The sequence below is a fragment of the Branchiostoma lanceolatum genome, chromosome 2, assembly GCF_035083965.1.
Source record: "Branchiostoma lanceolatum isolate klBraLanc5 chromosome 2, klBraLanc5.hap2, whole genome shotgun sequence".
NCBI classification, from domain to species: domain Eukaryota; kingdom Metazoa; phylum Chordata; class Leptocardii; order Amphioxiformes; family Branchiostomatidae; genus Branchiostoma; species Branchiostoma lanceolatum.
This window is the reverse complement of record NC_089723.1, coordinates 11,490,248-11,502,536: the sequence shown is the minus strand read 5'-3', so window position 1 is coordinate 11,502,536 and position 12,289 is coordinate 11,490,248. Positions and strand designations below refer to the sequence as shown.

Here is a 12,289-nt window from a genome sequence, read left to right as displayed (position 1 = left end):
AGGGGCGAGATAGGTAGGAAACGACCTTTCAAACATCGCAAATTTCTGCTTAATTTCGTAATCCAGCTCTCAACATTCAACAATTTATCATCGGCGAGACATCTACTAACAATCTAGAGTAGATTGCGGGCCTAAAAGTTGTTCACAACAAAAATATACGGCATTTTGCAGTGTCGATTTCCGGCTAACAGCGTTACCAGCAGTACTGCTCCTGCCACAGCACGCCGCTGCTGCCAAACATGATGACATAACAGCTAGCCAATCAGAGGGAGGAAAATTTGACATGTGACCCACAGTTCCCGACAAAGTTTTATTCCTGTGACGTTTCATCTCATCAAGGAGATTGATCTCATCTGAAGCTCATGTTGTCGCATATTTGTCCCCCACCCTCCCCACAATCATGCGTCGATTCGAAAAATTCCAAGCCTCGTATCGGCAGTTCATTTACCAAAATGCTGCAACAGTCGGATAAACAATAGCCACATTTTTTTAGAACGACCAACACGTTTGTTTGAAAACAAAGGTTCAAACAAAAACAGAACAAAAACTTGAATCTGTTTCACCAAGGAGGTTTTATATAGAAGGAGAGTCGACAGGACAAGTCTCCATTGTATTTAAGATTATAGCGGGTGTGGAGATTCAAAGTCGGGTCAAGGTGTTTTAACATGCATATCAGAGTAATTAAAATTACTCTGATATGCATGCAGCCATCCCACGACGAGCACTTGGCAAAGTTGCTTTGTTTTCACGGGTGTGACCCGGCGATAATGACTTCGTGTGGGGCGACTTCGATTTCAGTGACTTTGAGGAGGACTTTGTCACATTAGAGTAACAAGAATACAACGTGGAAGATGATCTCTCTAACGGCGAGAACCTAAAGCACTGCGGCAACCAATGCTGCAGCCGGCAGCCGCGGTACATACAGTCAAACCTGTACTAGCGGTCACCTTTGCATAGCGGCCACCTGCCCATAGTGGTCACTTTTTGTCGGTCCCTTGGATTTTTCCCATTGACATAAGCATTAAGAATTAGGCTATAGCGGCCACCTGTCCAACGCGGTCGCGGCCAGACGATTTTCGGTCCCGCGAGTACAGTAACACTGCCGATAACAGTCACGGCGCGCCGGTAGAAGCCGCATCGCCACCGCACGCCGGGTTCAAAATCTTCATTTTTTCACGCAGTTATCAAATTTATGTGGCCTCAACTGGATAGGATCATAATAAAGAAAACCAGTGAGAATGTTTTATCTTTGTTAGAAAATCCATGGTTTGACGCGAAGTCAAGTATAGTTTTCTTCACATGGCTTGCGTTTGTACATCGTGGTAAAATTGACAATTTCTGTGCATTTCGACTGGACAAATATTACGGCAGCCTTTTGGAAAATACAACCCACACATGTACCTGATGCGGTAAGTTCGTGAAATGTTTGAATGCCGGCCCAATTTCCATTTTCACCGGGAATTCATTCAAATTGTGCTCAAAACGTGTTTCAAAGGCGCGCAATTTTCAAAATGGCGCTGATACAAACTGGATAGGTAGCAGCATAAAGGTCAACGGAAGACACCACTGTTACGGAGGTATAATATATATATTTTGCTGCAAAGTATCACTGAGGATAATTACTAAACCAAAAGCTTCAAAATGAATGTGGATAATACTACTATGATGTAAAATTTGGGCTGTTGCAATTTTCTGAAAAGACAAAAAGCCCTCCAAAGAGCGACCTTCTTCTGAGTACCCTATTAGCATGATGTTAGATGCTGATCAACACAAGCCACAACAAGAGACTGAGGAAAATTGTTGCCACGATTTCATGTTTGAAAACGGTCGAAAACGAACAGTAAGTGACAACTGAGCAACATGTATTTTGTTCTTAACTGACTAGGAGTAAAAGAACAACAATCGAACTTCTAAAATGTGCCTTACCTGTTTACATGTGTACTGTACGGTGAATAAAGTGGGTACTGAAAATATGTGTCACTCGTGGTCAATTAATGGACATTTTCTCCATAGCGGCCACCTGTTCTTCAAAGCGGCCAGTTTTGGCCAGTCCCTTGAGTGACCGCTATAGACAGGTTTGACTGTATTTCCAACACAAGACTTTGCCCTCCTTGGTTTCACTATCGAGAACTATCGTGTTATCTACATTTCCGTCTACGAAAAATTATCAGGCAAAAACAGCGAAAAACCTACTGCTATTCACATTATAACGTACTGCTGTGTAGTCTAACTTTTGTTAAAATGTTGTCACTCTTCAAGTTGTCACTTGAGTCCTAAAATACCCGACAATGCACCCAAAAGGTCCGCTACAACACGACGTCCAGTGAAATCACCTCAAGTGGTAACGCTTATTGGGAACGCCGATTTCCTACCCAGTGTTTCTTTGAAAGTAAGAGGTAATTAGCGCAAAGGACGACGGGAGAAACCGTGCCCGCTAATGAGGGGTGGGGGCGTTTCCGGAGTGAGCGACAGGAGAGATCGTCGTCGGGAACATTTGAGCGAGAACATGTACCGCGGCGGTTACCCAACATAAATACCGTAGCTTATTGCCCGTGCTGTGGGTGGGCTGGATCATACTGTTGGGGAATAGGGGTAGCTACATTAAATGAGCAACTCCACCAACGCTGGAAGAAAATCAGTGGGGTCGGTGGGGGTGGGGTACAATAGGGTAAACATAGAAAACTGATAGGATGGGCCAGGCAATGATAGGACCTTTGTTTGCCATATCAGCAGCCCCAAAAGGTATATACAATGTTGTAAAAGTAAGCATTGAATTTAAACAAGCCAGCTCCATATATATCTACTTGGAAATATGGAAACTTCTTTTATCATCCTTTGCTAGTAGTATCCACTACTGGGTTAGGGGAAAAACTGCTACCCGTACCCGTATAGGTCACCCGGTATACCCCTTTTGGGGCCCCAACAAGCCAACATGCACTGGGAAGTCGTTCCTCCTAGCGTAATACTCTGGGAAGTCGTGCCTCAATATGCTTTGAGTACAGACGCTCGCACATTATGAATAAAGAATCGCACAAACATGACTTGTATTTATGTCCCTCATTCATTCAACGATTAGCGTAGAGTAGCGTATAAAAGGTGAGCTAACTATCTAAACAAACCGCAGCACAGCGTACAGCGAGGAAGACATGGAGGGAGACCCGCTTCACTGAAGCTCATTCATCGAGGACCGTCAGGACGTCTGATTGGTAGATATCTGTCCACTCTCTTCAGTACTAGTGATTGGTCAGAGTGTGGGACGGGTGTCACGTTGCGATCTCTCGCTTCTCGTGGTTCTAAACAATTGGCGATACCACTTACTATTTTACATATTTTGCAGACAATTAAATTAAACAAGAAAGCTTTTCAAAAAAGCTGGCCGGAGTGCATTTGGAAAAAGAGTGATTAGGGGGCGTGACTGTGGTGACTGATGAAGGTTCCTGGTCGGAGTTCAAATCTGACCAGGGTTAGGGTCATGACGCGGTAATCTGCCGGAAGTGCGTGGTCGTCACCCTGATTTCTGTCCCAGATTTCTTGGTGATCGTTTTAGCTGTGCATAGGTTTTTGTATCTCCTGAAAAGCCAGTGAGTTGTAGTATTTTTGAGCGTGGTGAAGTTGGTTCGCCATCGAAGCCTTTTTTGTATTAGTCTGCGGCAACAGTGAATGCCGTTTTTTATCTGATGACCCATTTCCAAAGAGCAGCCTTTTTAATACATTTTCACCAAATTTGCGTCATAGGAGATTGCAAAATTCAAAGTTATTACATGACTTAGTCTTCTTTTTTTTTTTAGGGACACCATTTACTTAGGGCCTCTTTAGACCTACGACATTTTACAGTCATGCGATCATCGTCGTGGGCGACGTCGCCGGCTACGGTATTTTTTGGCCGTCTAAAGACGATCAAAACAATCGTGCGACGGCAATAAACGGGGAATCCTCGAATTGTCATGCGACCACCTCGGACCCAGTCGCACGACGTTCAGCAGGGGGGCCTGTGGCTGTTTTTTTCTCGTCTAAAGAAGAATCGTCGCCAGCGACGGAAGTGGGTGATATGCTAATAAGCCTACAGCGTGCTGTTTCCTGTCCGGGAAGGAAAGTTTCTATCGTTTTCTTTGTAAATATGCATGCAGTCAGCAATGGAAACATATTTTTCTCATCCGTAACCGGTTATTCCGGCACGACGCCCTGTGACCAGTGGCTACTTCTCTAGTATGCTGCTATTCCTCGATCCCCGGGACATCCCCGGCGGCGGTCACAAACTCAGGTTAAATCCCGTCTGTCTCTGTACCAGCCTCAATCTCTTTCTTTGTTGAGCACCGTTCTCAACGTCTCATCTACAGGGCAACAGTTGTTGCAAAGTTAGTAAAAGCTTTTTCTTTTGCGTGACAAAAACAAGCGGTTCCCCCGCCATTTTGAATCTGAGCGCAAGAGGTCACTTTGGGTCACACGCGCACATCAATGGAATTCTGCGCCGTGGGGGTCCAGTGATATTTCCTGACCGTGTGTCTAAAGAAAACCGTCGCCCACGACGATGATCGCACGACTCTATAACATTGTAGGTCTAAAGCGTACCTAAGCTTCCTCAGCATATATGCCGTGACCCCAGGAAACCTTTTTTTTTAAAGCAGGTTCGATCAAAAAAATTTTGGTCCAAATTTACATTTTACTACGCTTTCTACCCCAAATAAAGGGACAACAGAGACTAACAATACGGATAAATACAACATATGTACATCGGGAAGCAGCAAGAAAATACATTTTGCCGATATAATTACATTTTCTATCCTACTTTTCTTGGCAGAATTGTAGCCTCTCGGGCTGAGGGTGTCGGCCTACATACGAAATCGTAAAAAAAACTCCAGTCTGAGACCTTAATGAAAGTAATTGGTTGCCTTGGTCAGTTGGATGGGATTAATGCTAAGAAGTACTCAGAGTTTAATAATATTTATCATGACTGAAATGTCTTGTTGTCTTGCATTCTTAAAAGGAGATTAGACTTATTCAATTGGACAAATGAGGTCCTCATTACCATAATGCACATTCAGGTGTATTTACCTTTCCTAAAGGAGTCGGCTCACCATGTCCATCGTAGGGTAGAGTTTTTTTACGATTCGGGGCTGGCCTGACTCGTTCCCAGAAAGGCTGTATATAGCGCTTCTCTAAACATCGTTCTCCGGGCAATCTTTTGTTCTCGATGGATAGGGGTGCCTTGCCACTGACCGACAAATGCATTAATTTTGATATTTCCTGTGGAAACATCATTTTTGGTGGAAACCATCATTTAAAGCAATTTTCACCCCCCAAAACTGCTATTTTTGGGGCATTCTTCCAAGGCCGCTGGAAGGAAAATAAGAGTTTTCCTAGGATCATGACTGATATGGCAATAAAGGTCATCAATCTCTGTGTGTAATGAAGAAAAATGAAAAAATTCTGAGGACACGTTTTCCGCAATCCCCGATGACGCGAAACCATGCAAAACGCACATAGAACGCACGGTTACTATACGGGTACGGGTACCGGTTTTTCCCCTTACCCTTCACTACTGTAACAGGAACCCCCAGGAGTGTCAGACATCTGTTATGAATTTAGCTGTTCAGCTGCAATTCTGTGACAAAGAAAGGTCCTATCATTGTCTGGCTCATCTTTCCAGTTTTCTTTGTAACGTTGGGTAACATAAATTCGCGGGGTACTTAAATTCACGATTTTTTGAAACGGTGTATTTTAGGGATATGTGCTAGATGCAAAATCAGTTATAACGCCAGCAATGCAAAACGGATAGACTAACGTATTCAGAATACTGGCTGAAAAGCTTCGATAACCATGCATTAGAAGTTGGCGACGTCAAAAACTCTCCGTCCCTTATTGACAGAGTCTGGGGGCTTCGTGGGAGAATCACACTGCACGGTTGTTCGCTGGTTTATAAGACAAATGTCACATCTCCTGTCTGCTAAACACAATTATTTACCAGACAACTTATTACAATCTCTTTTGCTAACCTGCAACTGGATTCTAAGTGTGATCAATCATCAAAACTCCTCTTTGTTGCTACAACCTACGGCACATGTATTTTCCCACCGCCATATATTTACCCAGAATCCTGTTATTCAGCAGACGACAAAGGTTTGTGAGGAACACTTTTTTGTCTAAATGTTGCGTGTGATAGTGGACTGAACTATATTTTCCTCAAAGTTTGCTCCTAACACAACATAGTAGTATAACCATTGCTACGGCATCCAGCTAACTTCCCATGAATAATGTACACGTTGCCATGACGGTGGGGATCGACTTTGAGTGACGTTCTACCGACTCAACAAACAGGATGTTACCGAAGGCCTGATCATGCCCTGATGTGTGAGGTACGGCCGTTTTTTTGTTTGTTTTTTACTTGGACATGTCTATATCCATAGCACTCTCCTCAAGCCAAGGATGGAACTAATAGCTGCTGTATAAAATGTAATTAGCGGTACCGGTAAGATAGTCAAGACGAATCTTCTCTCCCGAAATAATGTTCGCACCTGTCCGACAACACCGTCATTCTGCGTGCGGCGGACGGTAGTTTCAAGTTGAAATATTATGGTGTCAGCACGACTAGAGACAAAATCTACCATATATATGATTAGTGCAAAGATAGTACATGATACTGACAGAATAATAGAAAAAAAGGATGGTTTATTGTTCTGCTAGATTGATTTCAGTCAACCATTATCGGAAAAATGGCGAATTTATGTTACCCAACGTTAACCTTCCACTTCAATTTAGTTACTTAAATGTTTGTAGTACATCTTATTGTATACTTGGAACTTTTTTCCAATATTGGTGAAATAGCTTACTAGTATAGTTCTCTTCCCCAAACCATGTACTAGTATCATGTCTCTCTTCTCCCTTGAATACAAGAATTACGTACCTTTGGAGAAATTGTTTTATTCTACATAATTATTATACTCATGATAAATGGATGTCTACATTTGTATACAGGAATCCATGTCTACTTGCCTATCAATAGGATACTGCAAAGTGACTCTATATTATTCAATTGCTTATAGGCATGACAGCATATAGACCAATTGGCCATGGGTCTGTAATGTAAAACAAAAGTCATACAGATGTACACATGTCTACTTGCCAAGCTAACACTACAGTAAAAAAAAAACTGCTATCACTATAACTTGTAGCTGCAGTATATAGGTGTTCGTTTTTTGGAAGGAGGAGACAAGATATACACGGGTAACGTGCCCAGGTCATCACTTTAGACTGACTGCATTAAGATTCCTACTAGTAAAGAATACGTGTAGTCCAATTTCTTACTGTTGTGCTCCTAATAAAGTTGACTTGAATGAGTCATGTCTCTGCACCTATGAGACTTGACCTTATAATCTATTGATAAATCATGAATGAAAACACTGTCATTTTGACCTGTCAATATGCAGTTATACACAAACTTTGATGCATTCATGATTTATTCATCATGCTCTAAAATCAAATGACAGTAAACAACGAGCCCAAGAAAGAATTAGCTCCAGCCGCATAATGAGAAAGGCAAAGCCAGCTGGTCAAATTTTTACACATTGCATACATGAAGATAATGTCCACGAAAAAATTTATCACATCACAGGAAATCAGTAAATACTGTTATTGTTAACCTGAAGACCTTGGACTAGACTGCACTAGTACTCCACTGACATATGGCCACATTCCAGGAGTTCTTTAAGTCACAAGTCACTCTTGGAAGTTCATAATGTGACATACATGTATCTTACAAATTATTATATGTACTTGAGGCAAAGCTTTCCAAGTTCCAGACTCAAAGAGCAGGAAAAGATTTTGAATCAATTTTTTTTTTTAAATCAATTCTAAAGAGCCTGATGTTGCCATCGATTTACGAAGAAAGGCGGCTCAATTGTTACTGTAGCAGCATTTCTTCACCCTAGGTCAGAAATATCAATGCTCGAGACAAGTATTGACTTCACTGAGCCATTAGGAGAAGCAGGGGTTACGAAGGCTGAAAACTGATTTGTAACTAATGTTAAGCCATACTATAGATTAAAGACTTTTGATACCTTCCTTATGTTGTCCATTAGGTAGAATATTTTCTTTCAAAGAAATGCCCTGGGGGGGTCTCAGATTATCCTGCAGCTGGCCAGATCCCTCCGGCCACATCACCTCTCTAACTAACAGGGTAAAGTCACTAAAGTGTGTATACTAACATGTCGTCACTTACCTTGAAGTATCCATGGTTGTAAATGTCTCTGTTCTGCTGGAGATCCTTCTGTAGTCTCTGTCTGGCAGCTTGAATCTCTCTTGCCTTCTCCTTCTCCTCAAGTTTAGCCCAAAAGTCTCTATCTTTTCGAAGCTTGGAAGCGCTGTGTGACTTGGGAATAACGGCGAGCGGCCCATTCAGCATCCTGACGTCTGGTTCAGAGTTACCCTGTGGGCGTATCTGGTCAGACAGCGAGGACATTGTGGTTGTGAGGTGTGCCGGGGCTGGTAGACTAGGGCAGGTTTGTGCATAGTGCAGCTGGCTGACTCCCTCTCTCTCCACTGATGGCGTAGCTCAGGCTGGATTGATTTAAGGGAAGGCACAGTAAGGGTGACCCTATTCAATTACAGGGTTGGCTATTGTAATTCTTGAGATGGCAAAAAGAAGTCAATGTACTGGTTCATGGAATTCTTAACCTCAAAATTATAAATGGGTTGTTATAACTACTGACAAGGCAACTTTGACTTGTCTTGACTTTACAAAACACATTGTTTACATGATTATGAAATAACATTGAAAACTAGTATAACAGTGGGGGTTCAAGCGCCTCCAACTGACCAGTCTAACTGGTCGCGACCTTTTTATATAATCGCCTAGTGGTTAAGGCGTGCGTGCCTGTGATCTGGGCTGCTGGTTAAGGCGTGGGTTCGAATCTCGGTTGGGATCACTTGTTTCTACTCGCTCCTTTGATTTGTTTCACTAGGAGCTGGTCTGCATGGGGGGTCCTTGCAACGCTTAACGGTAAATTCAGGTCAGCCGACAATGCTTATCGGTAAATTCAGCAGATTTAGAACATGAGATAACTCTGAAGACGACGGTTGGTTGCCACATAGATCTAAGTTGCCCTGATCTTATGGCAAGAGACCTGGTACGCCGTGGGTTTGCAGAAAAGGCTGGGCTGTCTACCTGGCCTGGCTAGCTGGCCTGTCTACCTGGCCTGTCTACCACGTCAGGCTACTCAGACCCCCCCATTCATACCCCCACAAATTTTCAGACATGTATGCAACTGCGCCCTCTAGTGGAATGTATCCAAACTGCACCCAGTGTATGGTATATACTTATATACAGCACAGATCTCGTTTAACTTCCCATCTAGACACGGTGGAAACACGGTGGATTCTCGGTGGAAACGCGGTGGATTCTCGGTGGAAACGCGGTGGATTCTCGGTGGAAACGCGGTGGATTCTCGGTGAAAACGCGGTGGAAACGTGGTACATTCACGGTGGAAATGTACTCAGCGAACGGAACTGAGTATCGAAGTAAGGACTAGATTATACAAAAGTTGGTGGTAACATTGCATCTCATAATTCACCAAGAGGGCATGAGGCAAGCGTAATTTCATTATTTATACAGCGTGTTTGCGTGTTGTGTGAACTGTGAAATACATGTCCTGCTCGTTCACACACTCCCTTTGTTTTGTTGTGAACAAGGAAGCGGAAATGTCTCCAGAGGTAGTTCTCAGTCCACGTCTGTGATTGAATGAAGTGTGAAATGTCACATTGGTGACGCAGCACAGAGCTGCATTTGCATATCATTAACGGAGGGGTCCATTCTTCGACAGCCGACCAGCCGAACAGTTGGTTGTATAAAAATCGTTGTTGCGCATATATGCATATGCCACGTACTAGTTATGGACTAAAACCGTATGTAAATAAAACTTGGAAGTCGGAGTTTGATTCAACCTGTCAGTAGCACGCCCACTTGCACAGTTCCGATACGCTGGCAACATTAGCGGTTCATTTGCATGCGGGGCTCCATTTGTAACACGCAAACACGCTGTATAAATAATAAAATTACGCTTGCCTCATGCCCTCTTGGTGAATTATGAGATACAATATTTCCACCAACTTCTGTATAATCTAGTCCTTACTTCGATACTCAGTTTCGTTTGCTTGTTTTCCCTGCTATTTTCAGCAGTTCATTTGCAGATCGTTGGTAAACAAAAAGGAAGCTAGAGCGGTGGATCTCTTTGCACGCGGCGCTCCCATTTTCAGGGAAGAATCTAGTCACACAAACGCGACAAAAATGTTGTATTTACTATTATCAAACAGATTCAAGAAATCAAACACGTTATATTATGTATTTGCTTCCTGTTCCCGTCTACTGTGAATGTTACAACGTTCCTTATATTTTGCTATCTACTTGTATTTCATTTCGTAATCTTACATATGTTTTAGTTCGTTCCATTTCGTTCCATTTCATTCCATTTCGTTCCATTTCGTTCCGTTTCGCACTTTTGGGGGACCCGTTCCTTACTAAATTGTTGGCCATGAATTCCGTAAAATTCGTATGAATACTTTGGGTCCTTTGGCACCCCTGAAATCAGCAGCCAGTGTTCTCTGTGGCAAACTTTGGACTAAAGCGTCATTTTTGTGTGCTGTGTGAAACCCATTTAGTAACATATACAATGTAGTACATGTTACTTACATCACATGTACAAGTACACTTGAATATCCTAAGGAAAAATTCACAACCCTAAATTCCTTTAAATATATCATGTGTGAAATAATGTATCCAAATTCCAAGATATTGTTCAACAATTTGTTTCAAATACTGATGAATGGCTACAGCTGAAAAAGAACTGCATGGGTTATAACTGGAGGGATGTTGTTTTCCCCTGGGTTTCCCTATCAACAACCTAAATCCACAGTTAAATCCTTTTCAAACACTCCTTCCTTCACAAGCTGTTGCCTCGTGTTTGTAGTACAGTAGAATCCGCTTAACTGCACCACCCATTTGTCAGCGTTTTTGGTGCAATTATCTGGCTGGTGCAATTATGCGAAATGCCCAGCTGGACCGCACCACCATGGTTGGGGGGTGTATTGTTAGTCAGAAACACTTAGCACAAAGAAAACACAACCTTTTGCTGAAATAAAGACATGACTACGAACCTGTTTTGATTTTGCATTCTTTCATATTTCCATGCGATCTACTGCATTAATTTACAACACACGTAACGTTGCAGGGGAGGCATTCTTAAACATCGTCATGGGATAACAGTTTCTGTGTTACATTAGGACTGGTAGAGTTCAGTTCTCGATTTACGTAAATCATGTACCGCCATGAAACTAGGAATGGAAACTAAATCTTAGTTACTGATTACGGGTGAGCTCCGAGTGAGGGCAGTGCCCCCTCTCATGTCTGGACAGATTTGACTGTCCTCACCATGGTAGTGAATTGCACCATGTATCCAGTGGGTAGATATGGTTAGATGACTTAGATCAGTGACAGATCATTCTCCTTATAGCAGAGCCGAACCCGCGTTTACCTCGTTCCGGTGAATGCAGGAAGTTTCTATGACGCGGATTCAGCTCTGCCATAAAATAATGTGACAGATGATCACGTCAGCACCGCACCGCCAAAAAAGACTGCTATGTCCGCCTACGCGTCTGTAGCCCTTGCAGAGTCGCTGTGGGGTTTCCGACTAGATGTACGTAAAGACGCCGGTCTTTTATTATCGCAGCAGTATGTTACAATAGCACTGCCGGGAACCTCTAACCACCGACAACACCCCATGTCATCCTTAACGCGAAATTAAATCCTCGCGAACTTGAATGCATTCACAGTAATAAGACCAATCTTTATTGAGAACAGCATGCTGTCTGCCAAAGCGTAATGCCGCCTTTGGTAGGCGTGCGTCTCTTAATGGTTCCTACACGCCCCGTGACCCGCCCAGGACCTCCCATACGATTCGTATCAACGTGACTGTCAATGGAGACTACCTAATACTTTTGTTACTCAAAACAGTTTAAACATATTACCGATATTGCGCCTTTACACCGGCAGGTATCGGCTCATTTGTACAGCGTTTTCCAATTTTTAGCGCATCTTTTAAGTCAACTTGTCGAGGATTTTTGAAAAATTTTGGTGCAGTTATCCGGCATTGGTGACAATGCGTGGTGCAGATATGCGGAGTCACTAACAATGCAGTGAATGGGAACCGGTTTGGGATTTGGGGATTTGGTGCAATTAAATGGAAGGTGCGTTTATCCAAGGTGCAATTAAGTGGCTTCTACTGTACTATTATGGCTTCCA

The 12,289-nt window shown here is 42.9% G+C and overlaps 1 protein-coding gene across 4 annotated transcripts in view; it reads right to left on the bottom strand.

The window, feature by feature from the left end:
• LOC136427449 (uncharacterized) overlaps positions 1-12,289 on the bottom strand; it is a 70,466-nt gene that overhangs the window by 45,024 nt on the left and 13,153 nt on the right. For all 4 annotated transcript variants that reach the window (XM_066416302.1, XM_066416301.1, XM_066416303.1 and 1 more), the window contains exon 2: positions 8,216-8,553. In XM_066416302.1, coding sequence (XP_066272399.1) covers positions 8,216-8,455 — 240 coding nt within the window. In that variant the 5' untranslated portion in view covers positions 8,456-8,553. The remainder of the gene's footprint in view (positions 1-8,215; positions 8,554-12,289) is intronic.